Source organism: Anser cygnoides, chromosome 1 (assembly GCF_040182565.1).
Source record: "Anser cygnoides isolate HZ-2024a breed goose chromosome 1, Taihu_goose_T2T_genome, whole genome shotgun sequence".
Classification (NCBI taxonomy): domain Eukaryota; kingdom Metazoa; phylum Chordata; class Aves; order Anseriformes; family Anatidae; genus Anser; species Anser cygnoides.
The window spans coordinates 66,733,616-66,751,227 of record NC_089873.1 but is presented as its reverse complement, the minus strand read 5'-3'; the positions used below and the strand labels follow the sequence as shown (position 1 = coordinate 66,751,227).

Genomic DNA, 17,612 nt, shown 5'->3' with positions numbered 1-17,612 from the left:
TTCATTGCCTTTTCAATTAGAAAGTTATTTAATGTTGATGCAGAACATGCAATTTCCTAGAAATGTGGTGCTTTCAGAGGCATACTGGATCTCTGTATGTTAGTGTGTGATACAATAGAGCCTGTGAACCATTCTGGGATTGGAAATGCCAATCACAGGCATTATCAGAGCATTTTAGAAGTGGTCATATGGAGATTGCAGCTAGCTGTTACAAAACTACTGAGAAACATTTTTGTTCTGCACCTCTTTCCAAGAATAGATGATTATTGATTTTATGAATTTGTCAGTTAAAAAAAATAGTAGGGATGGTTTGGATGAAATGCAATGCTCACTGTATGTGATTTACTATGTTCAAGTCTGAGCAAACTGATGAGACTCAAAATCCCTAGCTCCAAATATCAATTTGTTTCAGTGTCTTTGTATTAACAAGTGCTCCTTTACTGCTGAGGCATCTTTGCCTTCATGTCTGTTCAGCTTAGGAAAAGAAGACACTTGAACTGGCTTTGGGTGAAGCAGATTTTCTCCTAGTCACTCAGACAAGGCTCAGCAGATAGCACCGATGACTGGCATCTCCCAGTTTAAAAATGGATTTTGAGACAAAAGACTGGGATGGGACCAGCTGGGATGTACCACTGCTCTGCGACATGGTCAGTTTTACTAGTAAATAGAGCCAGACACACATTTTTGGCTATCAGTCTGCTGACCATAAGCAGCAACCCAGTGTAAACAGCTAGGTCATCTGGATGCAGCTGGGAATGGGTCCCATTTAGCAGATGTCTAGGAAGATATATAAAGCAGAAGTCATTTTGCTGGCATGTTGTGCCAGACAGTCCCCATGAAGAACAGACCAGTGAGGGAAGGTAAGAGCACAGCTATTTTAAAAACAGTTGTCTAGTGAGAAATAAAAAAACAACACCACCCTTATGTTTGTCTGGTTGGTACATATGAGCATGCAGGGAGGGGTGTTGGAGCTAAAAGAGCGTTATATTGTCTACATTAGAAAGAGTAAAACTAGTTTAGGTATGTTTACCTTCGATTACAAATCTGGCTGGGAGGTCACATTCTCCTGCCTACCAGCCAAAAAGCACAGTGACAGCTTTGTATAATGGGAACCTCAAAAATTCCTGTTGATCTGGGCATTAGGGTGTGCAGAATAGTACCCATCACCATGCTGAACTGCTGCCATGTGCCTGGCACAAAAACCCTCACAAGGAGCAACAGCCTCTCTCCTCTGGACTGATCGTATCTTGGCTGAAGAAAAACAGGGAAAATCACTGTTACTGTAGGCAGAGAGGAACTAATTACTGCCTTAATGAAAACTAATCCCAGTGCTCCTGAGAATGGGAAACATGATCTCTGCTACCCAACATTTTACCTAAATCTGGGAAAGTAGCTGGGTAAAAGATGAGGGAAAAGAGAAAGTTAAAGAGGAAAACACATAAAGTGTTGTTTTTTTTTTTTTTTTTTTTTTTCCCTTCTCCCATCACCTTTGCTGCTTTCATTGCAACTGGCAGTGCAATCTGGAACCAGTTAGCAGATCTCTAGCTATGCATAATAGTAAGAGATAGTGCACGCAATGAGGTCTTGGAGAACTGATGTTAAAAGCTCTTGTAAATTGGATGAAAACCAGAAGCTTTTACAGCAAAATTGAATGAGTAAAATACAGGGGATTGTGCAGCCTTTAGTACTGCAATCTATATATGCAGATCAGCAATGCTGAAAAATTCCTCGGGTGTTCTAAGCAAAGTAGGTTTTAGAAGAAGGAGAATAAAATGCCAGAAAGCATCTTTCACTGCTTCAAGAAATTGCCTTAGATGAGAAAACTAGCTGGGTCTGAACCCAGCCAAGCACCTTTTTGAACATCTAGCTTATGGTGCTTATAACATGAGTATACTAAGAGATGATCTAAGGAGTCAGAGATTTTCTGTGGTTTCACAGAAAGATACAATGTCTATGAGAGTTCAGGCAAAGTTAAAAGAAACGTCTACGCAAAAGGAATGATTTATCCTGGCTAGCAAACCAACGGAAAATATAACTAGTTTGGGGTAGTTTTAATGTTATTTACTATTTTTTTCTTTTGAACATTTTAACTAGCTTTGTAGAAAAACATACTGGCATTAAAAGGAAAATGAAATATAAGCATATCATATTGCAAATGTTGATACCAGAATATTGTAGATTTTTTTTAAAGTGATGTGATAGAAAAATTACAAGAAAAGATAAATATTGGTCAGAAAATCTGGATATAGCTTTTTAAAGAGCTCTTTATACTTAAATACATGTGCCACACACTTACGTCACCATTGAGCCAACAGAGGACAAGGCCTCTAGTACTTTGTGTTCCACCATTAGCTATTATTGCTATTGTAACACTAACTTGCAGTCAAATATGAACTCAGGACTCCTTCCCTAAAAGCTTTAAAACCCACAAATGTTTTGAGTATGTGAAAGCCTGCAGTAATTAAAAGCATGACCCAGTCCCCAGTGCAGGCAATGAGACATGATGCCCCACCATTTTAAAGTGAGCTCTGAACATTTTCACTCAGAAAGATTCCAGACAGGATTGTGCATCAGGCCTTACAACTATAGGGCTATCTAACTTTCCTTTTACTGCTTTTACATTTAGGTTACAAGGATTTGTCCTCCTATGTTCTGTATCTTCTGTTTCTCATATTTTAATTAACTAGCTTGTGTGTGGTTATATTTACACAGCAAGGCAAACTTAATTTTATGCTGCTCTTATAAGCAGCATTAAAATATGTCCTGATTATTCCATCTACCTGGAATAATGTTTAAAGCAAGTATAACTAGAAGTTTTGTGGAAATCACAGTATCAAGGTATTTCCTCAAAACTGGGCCATAAGGAGAGTCTTTCAAAGTGGGAACTACATGCTTTATTCTTGTTGTGCATTGCTAAGATTGGTAGTCACTAGTAACAGCTTGAATACTCAGGTAAACTGAGGAAGGAGCCATTGGCATTCATTACTCCCTTTTCTGCAAAAAACTCACACATATTTATCTTTTTGCCCATATTTCACATATATATATATATTTTAAACAGAAGTTATGCAGTTACCAAAAGCAGTCTTTTGAAGGGGCAAATCATATTATAAACTCTGGAAATGCACTCAGAATACCAACATTTTTTAAACCAAAGAAAAAAAAAAAGGCCCCATGTTCATGGCAAAAATACATAAATAAAAACAAAATAACCTTGTTGAAACATGGTTGTGGTCAGACAGTCTCACCATGCTTCTTTCTCACCAACACAGGGTGAAAAACATGCACTGGAATTGTTGGCTAGACATGGAAGGTGGTCAAATTTTAATTGATGTAAGTCTAATTTAGGGAAGAGCTGAGGGCACCTTTCCTGATGCTCACCGGAGGCAAAACAAAGCATTTTGCACCAGCATTTGCCACTGCTACAGCTCACAACCATGCTTCAACCTGGCTTCCTACACAGAGAAACTGGGGCCACAGTGGTGTGTTACCTGCATTACTCCAGTGATAAAGAACACCACCAGACATTTAGAAAGGCAAACCCAATCCCCCCACCCCCAATCCATTTTATCAGTAGTTTTCCCCAAAAGAAAACAGGTCATATATACATACATATACACGCACACAGGGATAGCTCAGGACTACATACAACTTCTAGGATGGCAGCAGTAAGGGTATGACAACACGGATGTCAAAAGAAGCCGCTGTGCTTCTCCAGCCCTTTGCTACATAATTTGGAGGCCTCTGCTACCCAGATGGCATTTGGGAAAGAGAGAGAGGGAAGGAGAGAGGGAAGGAGATCTTTTCTGCCTTTTCCAGAAGGCAAATGAACTTGCAGGTTCTAGGAACTGCAAAGGTTTGTGTCTGGTGGCAGCTGACGGCCAAAATCTGAGCAGCAAAGGGCGTGGAAGCGAAGAGAACCAGACAGGCAGAGACAGAAAGACAGACAGACAGACGCAGCGACAGAGATGAATGCCAGTCCCAACTGAGGTGCAGGCTAGATGTATGTCGTCCTTCCACCGATCCTTGCTCCCATTGCGGGGTGTGTGTGTGTACAGGACCGTGTCACTGGGGCTGCCTGCTCCAGGCCTTGCGCAGGCCGAACGCCCTGCGGCAGTTCTGCCTGGATAAGGACTGCAGGGTTAAAGCCACTGGTTCTCTGCCTTCAGACACATTGATTGAGGGTGAAAATGAACTTGTGAGGTTTAGTGTGGCTGGAGATGAGGGAGAGGAAAGCAAGGGAGAAAAGGAAGAAAGGAGGGGGGCGGGTTAAAAGGGAAGAGTGCAGGAGAAGGTGATAAGGAGACTTAAACATAGGCTGTCAGATATTCCAAAGAATGGGAGCAGGAGCCCATGACAAATCATATGAAGCCTCTTGACACCAAAAGCAGGATGACTGTAAGGAAAGGCCTCATGCGTCTGGTTTAAGCCTGAGCTGTTTTACTTCAGAAATAAAAGAGACTAACGGGAAAATCAATGTACAGGTCTCCAAGTATCCTTGGGATCTGAACACCCTCCCTGGCCTTACTTCACCAGTACTCAGCAATCAACAAAACTACAGCCCTCAGATGACTTCCTACCAGTAATTTGGAAACTTCTACAGAAATGCAATATATAAAGTATTCAGCCCTCATGAACCTGATGCACAAACTACTACCCAGCAGGCCTGGGCACAACAGACCTGACCAGCATTATCCAGGGGAAGAAATACAGCAAGAAGGGTTTTGGATCTCTCTAACCTTCTTCATAGGGCTGCAATTTCCTGAAACCCCTAGGTACTACGTCTCCCAGATGCCACCATGGATCAGATCACACACAACATAGTACCTCCGTGTTTTCTCCTCCTGTCACCTCATTAAAAAAATAAATAGAACCATGTCTATTGACCCTGACACCTGATGCAATGCTCTCTCTTCAGAAAACACGTACTGCTTCAACAGGAGGGCAACGTACCCAGGGAAATACTCCATTATTTCACACAAGCCACAGGTCAGCAGTTCTTTATCCCTGGTAGTGCTGATCTTGTATCTGTGCTCACCCCCTGGCTCTTGTCACATCTGCTGTATCACACTGGGTACCTGTCATGCATACATCCTCCTCTGTACATCCTCCAGCATCCACAAACACACTCAAAACACACAAGTACTTTTATGGCCACTGAGTAGCACAGGTGGGATGTATACCAGTCCAGATGTTCTGGCTCAGTCATCCTCATGCACTCCCAGACATACACAGCTGACGTACATAGAGGTACCCATAGATGCAGACACACTCAGAAGCACTGGCAGAACCCCTTGGCAGCAGGCTCACAGGTTGGCACAATCCCTCCCTCCCCAACATCCTTTCAAGACAGACAGACAGAATCAAACACACGACATCCCCACTGCCACTGGTATCCACACTGGTGCTCTGGAGACACGCATGCTCCCACCCGACCATGCCTCTGTAACTCACACATCTGCACGGGAGCTGCCCGCTGCAGACTCGGCTGGCCACAGGAACCCATCCAGCTCAGCAGGCGCTGCTATGAGCATCGCTTTGGTGGCAAACAAAGATTCAGCCACAGCGAGACTGGTCTGACACTGGCAGGAGAAAGGATGAAGGAAAAAGGACCCTATTGACCAGAAAGGTGTTGGCTCCTCTCTCCAGCTGAGAGGAAGGACATTGCATTAGCAGCTTTCTCAGTGGCTCAGGGTCTGGTCATTTTTCTCCCATCACTTCGGGCACAGTAGTGCAGAGCACAAATCAAACTTGATTTCCCCCTCTGACACAGCACAACAAATTGGAATGAGAAACTTTATTTGCCTGGAGGAGGGGACAGCAGGCTGTCAGTCAGCTTTACAGTACTGAACTCTGGGCTGTGTCTGCTGATGTGGAAAGGAAGGAAATGCAAGCCTGTGCTTGGGGCTACTTCTGGGATGATATATTCCAAATTTGCTGTCTTTTATTCAACTCCTGTAACATTTTCACTCCTATTATTGTTATAATAGATAGTAATCATTTTTTATCACCATAATGTTTTCCTCTGAGGAACGTAAAGTGTTTTGGAAACAATAATGGCAATCTTTTCTTAACTGAGGGAATAATAACAATCTCCAATTTACTGATAGGGAGACTGAGGAATAGGGATCTAGGCAGAGCCCAAGGAATGCAACCCACAGGCCCTACCTCCCAGGCCCTATATATTACATCATCTTTAAATTTATTATCCAAACATCATGCTTGGTCTTAGCACTTAGAGAGAGTTGAAGCATGGTAATGTGCCTCAGGTTGTTTTTTTTTTTTTAATAGCAGATTAACACCCTCCCCTTAATTTACAGAAAATTCTCAAAACTCTTCATTTTGTGGCTAGGAAGTTAGACACACAATGCTTACTGAGAAGCAAAGTTCTGAAAATGCAGTTATGGAGCAAGATTGAAAATAAAGCAACTTACAAGTAAATTTGGCAGAAACTGCATCACTCTCTGAAATTTTCATATCTGCCAGATTTTAACCTGTGTGTTGCACATTATCAGTGGTGTGAGATGAATCTCTGTGTGCCTGTGGGGCTGGCTGGAGGGACCTGGGAGGTGTTCCCAAGTTGCTGTAACCAAGTGGGCCTAATGTGATGCAATTGGACTTACCATAGTTCCACGCCATTGAGGTGTTAAAAGTGAGAGCTCCCCAAAGGACTCAGAAGTGCTGAAGACAACCTGGGGACCTGCCTGATCAATACATGCCTTCTCACTGTGTGTGAATGCACAGCCATGCTAACAAACATATGCTGAGTTTGACATGCAAGTCTACACTCACCCACAGGCATGCAGATGAGCATGCCTGCATACAGAAGACTTTCAGATATAAACACCCACCCATGAACAAATCAAACTTGCACATTAGGACAGCCACAATGGCTCAGAAAACATGTTCATACACTTGGTTATATACAAAACAACTCATGTGTTTCCACCAGCAACCGCTCACAACACATATACGTGTGCTTGCATACACACGCTCTCACATACAAACATATTCATATCTGTACACTCTCCTATGGATTTGTAGCCCATACACAGGCATCCAGACACATTCAGGAATATGTACTACAACCAACAGAGTACACACACAAAGACCCACACATGCACACTCACATATATCTTAACGAAGGTTTTGGTCTGGGAAATTCCTTTTCAAGAAACAGAAATAATTGTCAGAAGGAATAAAGGGGAACTGCACAATAGATGCGAATGCGTACCTACGCACACACCGTGGTGCCTGTCAGTCAGGGTTCCCATCACAACTACAGCTATGGCAGCGCAGCACCAGCTGGGCATGCTTCCTCTTAGTGCAGACGTCTGATTAACCTCATAGAGATTCCTGTCAGACTAACCTGTGCCAGGTGTCTCTGTCTTTGCTGACTGACCTCAGAGAAAGCTGTCCCTTAGCTCCAAGAGCAGCACCTTCCAGGACACTACCACAAATGTCTGTCAGGTTCTAATGCATTGGGCAGAAACATCTTACCTGCACCTGACCAGGCTAAACATCTCCAATTAGTGGAGTTTGGTGGCATTTTTTTTTTCCAGACTCCAGGTCTACTGGAACAAGACAAGACAGTGTACAGAAACACAATGCAGGGTTTGCTCAAACCCACAAACAGCAAGAAAGCAACAAGCTCCTGAGGAGAAGGGGAGAAGTGTATCTGATAAACTGCCTCACACTGCTTGGGAAGATGACAACTGTCCATCCAAGATGGGCTGCTACTTCCAAAGCCCATCTGCCACAGATGTAACATATCAAGTGCTGCTAGCAGGAAGGGAATCTGACAGGACAAACCAACATACAATACATTCTCTTATTCAATAAGGGTTATAAGTGCAAAGGGATTTCAAAACATTTCAGAACAAACTCCATCCATAGCTGCTGCTTATTTATCAGTGCATCAAAAGATTGTGCAAGTTTTTAGTAACAAACGTTAGAAACTAGTAGCAAAGGATTTGCCTAGATAAAAAGAGAAGATTTAAACATGCCAGGTAACAAAAAGACGTGTGCAGAAATCTGTAAAAACTGTATAGAAGGAAAGGATTCTTTAGAGGAAACACAGGGACCATTATGAAATGCTGTTCATAACCCCTATTAAAAGAGTCAGGGCCTCTCCTGCTGCCTTCTCAACTAAGACAGGCATTGGGAGTTTAGACAGAGGCACACCCTCATTCTTCCCAGACATCCGTAACCTGACACTGGATTCTGGGCTTTGGTTGACATGAACTTGAATTTAGGCAGGGAATGGAAAAGAGAGGGAGTCTTGCCAGTGGTAATTAAACACACTAGTATGGATAGCCCTGGAGACTGAAGATGTGAACATAGCACAACTAGCAGCAGTGCGACTTTCTTGACAACATGCCGAGCATGAGTGTGACTTGCTTAAATTTAATGTCTGAGAGCTGGGCGCCTAGACAAACCTAACAAACCTAGACAATCTTGAGTCACTGGATGGGCACCTCCAGAAAGCAATTCATTTCCCCTGTCATAGACGGGGAGGAATCAGTTGGCCTGGGAAGGTGTATTTCTCTCCACAAACTGCAGAAGGTGACAGTCATCCTCTCAGATGACTGAATATTAATGGGACGTATATCAAAGTGATTTAAACCATGATATAAAAAGTTCTTGAATTTACACAAAATTACTGTGAATTTCTTCAAAAGAGTCCATTAGATTTTCCTGCCATCAGGTTGCCCAGAGAAGCTGTGGATGCCCCATGCCTGGAGGTGTTCAAGGCCAGGCTGGATGGGGCCTTGGCCAACCTGATCTGGTGGGTGGCATCCCTGCCTACGGTAGAGGGCTTGGAGTCAGATGATCTTTAAGGTCCCTTCCAACCCAAGCCAATCTATGATTCTATGATAGGCCCCAATTTATTTGGAAAAACAAAAGGATTTCTCTCCTTTCTACTTGGAATTCTTTTCTACAGACTCAAATATGAGGAGACTCAGGAAAATCTTGCTGATGTTTAGTGTCATTCATCTCCTATTAAATGTAGTTATTTCCTCACCTACCATGTACAGTTCTGCCTGTGTGGATGAGAACTGAACATTTCCACAGTCTGAAGGCTACTAGCAGGTTCCCTGTTTAGTTTTCTTGTGACAAGTGTGGCATAAAAAGACTTTTATGCTGTTCTTTTAAATTAACAACTTTGACCTGCTGATCATTGTAATTTCCCTCTACAAACTTAGCCCAGTCCTAATCTCTCTCTAGTAAAAGGGTAACCAATATTGTTTCCAACATTCTGGGTGAAATTAGAACAGAAAGTAGGACACTTAAGAGATGCAAAAAAAGAAATAAGATTTAAATGTTACAGTTAGAAACTATCTTCTATTCTCTCAAAAGACAAGAAAAATCTGTGTCAAATTAAATATTTAATTCGTTCAATATTTCATTTAATTTCTTTGTTTCAGAATTAAAAAAAAAGGAAGTTAAACAGAAATTAAAGTAGAACCAAAATAGGAAAACATTTTGTTTGAGAAGTTCAAAGCAAGGCATTTTGACTTTTCCAAATTGTTGTCTACATTTTCTCCTAAAGACAGCACTGAGTGAAAACTGCTGTCACTTTTCTGCTTGTGATGGATTGCCTCTACAGTACACAACAATTCCAAGATGGAATGTTTATTCAACAGTAACATCATTCTGCAAATTGATGATTGATTTGCTCTTCATTAACATCTTTACAGCAATTTTCTTTCAATCTTGCTACTTTCCTGTCTTTACTAAGCTGGATTTTGTAATTTTTTTTTTGCCTGTGCTCATAATGTCAGTGGGTCCTTTGTAGTCTTTCTTTTGGGAACCTTTGTACGTCCTGCCTGTCCTTTGTCTCTTTATTCAGTAATTCTATGCCCATCCACCTCCAAAGAAAGAGGAAAAAGCTTGCCTGATGTGATTTATTCCCTTGAACACCAGCTGTTCATTTCAGTCTCCATGGCTCATTCAATCCTTCACCTGTCTGCTGAGATGGGCACCACTGGGGCCAATCAGTATCAGTTGTTCTGGTGGAGTTCGTGAGATGGAGCAAACCAAACTGGGCTGAAACTCTGGTACTTTGTTTTTATTTGGGCTTTCTGCTTTGTTTTTATTTTATTTTTTGTTTTTATTTTTCCAAATTAGAAACTAAACTTTATGAGCAAGATCCTTTAAACAGAGGTGATTTGGTCTTTATTTCTTTTGGAGGAAGCCTGGGTGAGGAGGCACCAGGAGGATTGTTGGTTTGGTTCCCGCAGTTCCACCTCGAAAGAACTGACCTTTAGATCTCTATGGGGTGGAGGGTATTGAACTGCCATGGGAAGCAAAGCATAACACTGGGTAGACCAAAGTGCTGGCCTGGGACTTTTCTAGAAGCTTCCCATGGCAAAAATAGCTTTTTCACTTACGCTCCACATTTCCCATCACTTTTCCTGCTATACAGTTTAATTCATGCCAGGCGGATTATGAAGGGAAGAGAATGATGCAACAGTCAAAAAGTCCTTTAAGTCGTTCCAAAAATTAAATGAGAATAAAAACAAAACAAAACAAAATAAAAAGAGAGAGCTTCAAAACTAAACAAAAAAACCTCTGAAAACAAAATCAAAAGAAAGGAGGAAGGGGGAGGAAAAATAAAGAACCCGGGAAAGACAAATGAATGTTAGAGCAGGCACGATCATGGACAGACGCCAGCTACTTACGTTCACCTCGGTGATTGCTATATCAACAATGCTACCCACAACAATCAAGGCGTCAAATGTATTCCATGCATCACAGAAATAGTGCTGCATGTGGCAGAGAAGCCAAGGAAAGAGAAAGAGAGAGAAAGGAAGAGAGAGAAAGAGCAAGAGAGAAAGAGAGAGAGGGAGAGAGAGAAAGGGAGAGGGAGAAAAGAGGGAAAAACAGGAAAAAGTAAAATAAATTAAAATAAAAAACAAAACAAAACAAAACAAAGCATGAAAGAGGGAGAGAAGAGGAAAAAAATAAGAAAAGAAAGAGGTTACGTGGGCATATTAAATAGTCTCTTACCACTCTACAGTATTGGTTGCTCAAACCTCTGTAACGTTTCACATGATGGAGGGTATCAACAAAAGCCTGGTTAGTCAGAAAGTTACTCTCAAGCATGTCTACCTTTTGGAGGGAAAAAAAGCACACACACCCCAAACTCTGTGCGCTTTCACCAGTCACAGCCTTGGGGCAAGCTATGACAAGTGAAAAAGAAGGAGGCGTTTCCCCCCCTCCTTTTTTTTTCCCTGGGAGAAGGAGAAGGACGACGGCAAGTTCAATAAAAGCATGACTAGAGGGAAAAAAAATCAGAAAAAAAAAGAGAAAGAAAGAAAGAAAGAGAGAAGGAACAGCAGAGGAGGAGGAGGTGGTGGTATCCTGGGGAGGGTAGAGTAATACTCACATTAGTTTCACTGAGAATGACGTCTATAATGCTGCCAATTACGATGAGGAAGTCAAAAACATTCCAAGGATCACTAAAGTAACCCTACATAAGGAAGGGGCAGGCAGGATGGGGATTAAAAAGGAATGTTAGACAGACAAAAACAGTTCAAAATTACCATTAGAATTACTGCCCTGATACCTCAAGGGGTTTTCCTCTTAAGTCTACTTGCTGCTTCTCAAGCCGTAGCCCAGTCCTGGCATCCCTGACTTGTGTGAGCAGCCCCTATCCAGGCAACGTGATCCCAGGCCAGGTATCCCTCAACTCCAACTCTGAGATGGGGGAAAAGGGGAAACCATGTAGATCACTTTGAGCATGGCTTCTCTCAGGAGTAGGGGTTGCAGGTCCAGATCCTCCAGACATCTCTGATTCCTAGCAACATAGCTCCCTTCCACATCTGGTTTAGATTTGGCTGAGGGAAGAGGGCAGGGATGGTGTCATACTGCTTTCTCAAAAAAAAAGACTCCCCTTGCGCCAGGGTGAATATTATTTCACCAGTCTGCATTCCAGATACACTGCTCTGTGCTGGTGCTGAGAACAGTCAGGTGCTGTGGCACGACAGAGCAGAGGGCACAATCAAGCTGGGGATGTGCTATTTAAACCTTACAGGTTGTCACCTTTATCTTTACCCAGCCACAATAAGTATTACGACAGCCATTAGCCTAACAGTTTACTAATGCTATTCTATTACTAATGCTTTTTTTGTCATAAAACTGCAGAGCAGGACTGGTATTTATGTTACTCTGAAAGCATATCTGCACCACAAAATGAAAGTGTGAATGTAGCCTGTGATGGTGCATGCCACTAGGAAAGGGGAAGGATGGGAGCAAAGTCAGTTTTAACATGTGCTCAGAGTGAGACCTGCTCACTCACTCTAAAGACAGTGCCACAGCATCACTGTGACATTAGCTGTGTAGGACAAGCTACGGCAGATCTCCTAGCACATGCTAAACTCATACCTTCACGTTACCGTGCAGAATTACTTGGAGAGCTACCTCAAACATCTCATCGTCCTAAGCTAATCAGCACTGCTTGTCTTCCCCAACCTGCATGATTTTTGGCTGGATGATTCATAAGGATACAGGACCTTTTGAGAAAAAGTCCTGTTCAGCCTAGAAAATGAGTTTCTATATGTAAACTTCCTGTCTAACTTAATGTCATGAGCAAAGAAAATGTGTCTTGGCCCACTGAACACCTGTGCCAACCTCTCCCCTTGTTCTGCAATCCTAAAAGGAGGTAAGTGCTCTGTTTGTGTTTTGGTTTTGTGAGCATGGGCTACTCTGACCTCTCTGTTTCCCAGCTGCAGCATGTCTCCAGTGAGACTGAACCCAAGTTGCACTGCTCCTGCTATTCTTAGCCAGAGAGTCAGGTCATGGGTAAAGTGTGAGTCTGTGTTCCCAGGCAGTGTGTAGAAAGCAAAAAGGAGAAAAGAAAAAAAATCCCACTGGCACTGCATAAGCCAGGCTTGGGAATCTTAAAATACTCCAGGCTCAACCATTATAGGGAGCAGGCACTGGCAAAAAGTGTCTTTCTAAACTCTGAAACACTGCCTACCAGGATGCTTTGAGACTCACAGTTATTTGAGTGGGGCTGGGGAAAAAAAAAAACAAAAAACCCCCCGAAAAAACAGAGAAAGCCACTGCCCACGTGATTCCACAGCAGTGAAGGGAGCTGACAGAAAGGACTTTGAAGTCTTCACAACACCAGAAAAAAAAAATCCCTTTGGCCTCCAATCTGAAATTGGCAAATCTTAGCAGATCTACACTGGGAGGAATAATCATCCCATGACTAGTCGTTACTACACAATTAGCTACAACAGGGAAGAAGGAAACAGGAGCAAAAGCAAATTCAGAGAATATTATTATTCAGCGTCCAGCCTAGAAAATACACAACAAATATTAGAATGAATTCAGCAGTGATGTCCAGCATCATTAGCAACCAGATGGACCTGGAATAAAACTGTAATTAGACTTCACCAAGAGGAAGGGGAGGGAGAGAACAGCAGATTAAATTGTAGAGGCAAACGCATTTTGAATAGATAAGGGACAGACACAGATCGTACAGAGTTGCAAAAAGTGCCTTTGCAGCCTGATGCGACCTTGGCAGAGAAGACACTCGGAGGATCAAATAGAATGGAGTAGAAAACAGACCCAATCCTCCTGCCCCATTCATGTGCACATTCCTGCTGAAGGCAATGGCACCACTTACATGCCAAGTTAATACATGCATTGAATAGCATGGCTATCTTTCCCTTTCCTTCTCAAATTGAACAGTTTGGTAACTATTAAGGATGTCAACAGGAACCCAAACAACTCCAAAAAAACAGAGTTTGCTTTTGGGCAGCTGCAAGGGTGAGGATCCAAGACACGCTGGTCATGTGTTGCCCATGAAAATGACGACTCTACTTTAAAATTTGTGGTGATGGATATGTGGTTATTTTTACTATTTTTATAATAATTGGCATCATACTGTAAAAAATATTTTGGGGGTAACCAAATTCACAGTTTCTTTTTACTGAGAAACTTTGGACATAAAGCCCAACAGCCATTGCTGCTGTTAAAACAGCATTTGCTGCTGGTACAAAACCCAGGCAACAAGCAGCAGTGAATCCTGTCCTCAGATGACCACTGCAACCAGTGAATTCAACATTGCTCCCAGTTGCAGTAATGTAACCTCACCGGAAGCAATGACATTGCATTAACATAGTTGGCACATTTCAGGAGAGATTCAGGCCTGGAAAGAAAATGTCCCATTTTCATTGCTATCACAAATAGCTGCTTTGGACTTTTGTGAGACCACAGAGTATCTGGAGTCACTGCTAAATTCTATGGAGTTTCTCCAGATTTACACTGTGAGCTCTTCCCCCTGGGGTGCTCTGCTGAGTCTCATCAGCCAGCTCCTCACTTGAAAGTCATGGGCTGACCTGCTCTGGGGTCACAGAAAGACCAGCACTATTGCATGTTACTGTGTGGCTGTGAGGTGGACTCAGAGAGCTCTTCTCTTCCTCCTGTACCTCTTAGATGAATGATCAAGAGGAACCACGGATATGAATGCAGTTTTACTCAACCCCACATCCAATATGCTAGTGTTGGATTAAAGAAACACATGAATTTAAAAACCTTCCTTTCCTCCTCACCTGCTCCCTCTGTTTCAAACAGAAGGGTGAAAAACAGGAAGATATTATTCACAGTAAGAGAGCTTAAAGAAAACAGAGAACATAGATGCTTCATTTGTGTGAATGGTAATGGAATCCTTCCTAAAAAGCTACCCTCTTTGGAGACATTCACCTACGAATGGCCATTACTCAGGTTTGATTCAGACCTCATAATCTTGTCAGGAGTTATGAGCACATATTAAGAGTGAATTACACCCCTGGCCCGGGGACATGCTTCTTGTGACCTCAAAGTACCTCACTGGAGCGTACCAGGGTGGCTAATGACAGACAAGCTGAATGAAGGGAGAGCTTTCCCTCTAGTAGAGGTTGTATTTCCAAACTATTTTTCCCACCAGAAAGTTCTGTATACTTTTCCCAAGGGGAAGGAGGTCTGACTGGAAATGAATTGATGGCACTGTTTGTTTTTGCAGTACAGGAATTTAGAGTGCAATACCATACTTTACCCTTAAAGGGAGACACTTCACCCTGATTTAGCTGTATAATTTCATGTCACATTATGGCAGCCCAAGAGGCATGCTGGGGAAGGGTAGTCACCCTCTCTTGTGGGAGTTCTCTGGAGGTCTATGAAGCTTTCAGGGAGAAAGGAGGACAGAAAGAGACCAGGAGGATTGGATTGAATATTCAAGAAGCATGAAATAACCCCACCGTTAGAGCACTTTTTTTTTTCTTTCCATTTTTTATTTCCCCAAAGGTAGCAAAGAATAGTGAATCATCACATGATCCATATGTTAATGAAAGGCTGAGCATAAATATGCAGTAGCTGACTGGAATGGAATCTCATTTGTGTGAGGGGAGCAGACATTGTAGCATTTCAGAATGAGTATGCCAATCATTTTTATGTTTCCTAGTCACTGAGATTAGCTATCAAAGAAGCTGGGGTTTGTTTTGGTACTAATTGAACCACTGAAATCTCTGGAGACCATTTCTTTTACTTTCTGCGAATATGAGATCCTAAATGCAGTATCTAAGAAGCCTCATTAACAACAAGGAAAATCACCCACTGGAGCCTGTCAGAAGGTCTGAGCTCAGAGTCACCTGGGGCCCATAATAAGTACAGGAGGTGGCTGGAGAGCTATACAGCTGTGCTGAAGCACAGAAACCCTCACTGGAAGGGTGCTGTTTGAGTTGTGGTACCAGCTGGGTTATGAGCATCCAGGCCTGTGGGAGCTGCAGGGTCATTTCTGTGTTAATTAACATGGAGTTATTGGTCTGCTTAGTCCCAGGTTTTCATTTCTGTCTCCTATGAAGTGGTTGGCAAAATTAAAAAAAAAACAACAAACAACACAAACCCTCTGAGAGAAAAGCCTCTAAGGATGAAGAGCACGGCAAGGGCCAAGGGTATTCATTGGGTGGGATCTGAATGCACTAGAGAGCATCTGAAAGGGTCAGATACTCTCCAGTGGAAGAAGGTGCCACAATGTCATAGGATAACAGGGAAAGATATGCATGCATGCATGTATGTATGCATGTATGAATACAGAAAGGAAGTATCAAGGCAGAGAAAATGAGACATATAGATAACTACAGGGCCTAAAAGGAAATCAAACCTTGCCACCACTTATCTGAAGTGAACCAACATACTCAGATGACAAAAAGAAACATTAATCTTAACGAGTAAGAGTATATAGGAAGGAGAGAAAGGGGTTGATTGATATTCAGCGTGATTCCTTATCAAAAATATCCTGCTGATCGTAAAGGGCACCAAAGCAGACTTTGCTGGTGACTTGAAAAGTGGGATGAACTGCCACAGTTTGGCTGATGCTTAATATGGGAATTCTTTTCTGAAAATGCAGCACACTATTTGGAGTTGTGAGAGTCAGTTTTCAGACTCCATTAAAAGAGGATTTCCTGGAAAGAATTTTTGCAAGGGACAGTTTCATTGGAAAACAGAATAAAATCAAATGACATTTACACAGTACTGTGACTTTTGGCATACCTTCTCACAGCAGTTCGGAGAGATTCGCATATAAACTGAGAAATCTTACAAACCTACTATAGCTGCTACCAAATGGAGATAATGCAAGTGCAAGTTCTGTTATGCTGAGATACCATTTAGCCGTAACAGCAATCAGAGAAATTAGCAGAAGCTAATAGAGAAGGAATAAAGTGGAGGATGCAGCTGCTTGAAGCTCCTGACAGGCTGTGGGAAAACAGCATCTATTTGCATACTATCTATCAGCTCTCATCCATTGACGGATTAATTCTGAGACTCAGGCTCCCTGCAGCTCACCTACCAGTCACTGTAATGAGTCACTGCTGCAGGGAATTGCACAACTCTCCCTTGTACTCCATCAAATCTTTCTGCAGACAGGGAGCAAGGAGAGGAGCTTTTCAGCTCCCCAGACAGTTCCAAAGGTTTGCTTCATTCTGAAGAGGTCTCCTGCCTCTCTCTGCTTATTCCATAAGAAAATAAGACCAACTTGTAGAACAAGATAGGTGCTCAATAACGTTGATATTTAACTTTATCCTCTCTCACTCTGTTTCATACTCTCTCTCACAACTCCCACATAAAGATGTCAGTAAAAGCAGACAGGTGTCCCTTGGTGCCTGAAAGCCTCTCTGGACATACTAGACACTGACAGAAACAAAGGAGTGGTAGGACTTGAATGGTTCTGTGATCTGGATAAAGACCCCAAATGTTTATTTCAAGGTCACTGGTACAAATCTAAGGTAGCTTGTTACTGGTTAAAAGTGACCACCTACTGATTATCGTGTGAGAGCCTGTAGGTCCTAAAGTGAGTTATCGGTCTCACAACTTCTAGTGGACAAATATCTCAACCACACACAAACAAGAAAAGAAATAAAAGAATAAAAAACCACCATTGCCTGAAGAGAGATTCCTAACTCCTGTTTTACAAACTTAAACATTTACAGAGGCTGGAACTACATAATTTCTTGAGTTAGAACATTTTTTTATGCTCTCTACACCTACAGATAATCAACAATATTGTAGAGACATGCTTAGAGAGGCCTTCATCATACCTGTTCTGGGAACTGGGAATTCCC

General features: G+C 42.3%; 1 protein-coding gene across 32 annotated transcripts in view; it reads right to left on the bottom strand.

Annotated features, from left to right (window-relative positions):
* Positions 1-17,612, bottom strand: part of CACNA1C (calcium voltage-gated channel subunit alpha1 C) — a 482,661-nt gene that overhangs the window by 44,038 nt on the left and 421,011 nt on the right. For 23 of the 32 annotated variants that reach the window (XM_066990241.1, XM_066990238.1, XM_066990239.1 and 20 more), the window contains one exon: positions 10,686-10,769. In XM_066990241.1, the coding sequence (XP_066846342.1) occupies positions 10,686-10,769 (84 nt within the window). Of the gene's footprint in view, positions 1-10,685; positions 10,770-11,392; positions 11,477-17,612 lie in introns of all 32 variants that reach the window. The other 9 variants (XM_066990253.1, XM_066990261.1, XM_066990250.1 and 6 more) reach the window with 1 other exon arrangement.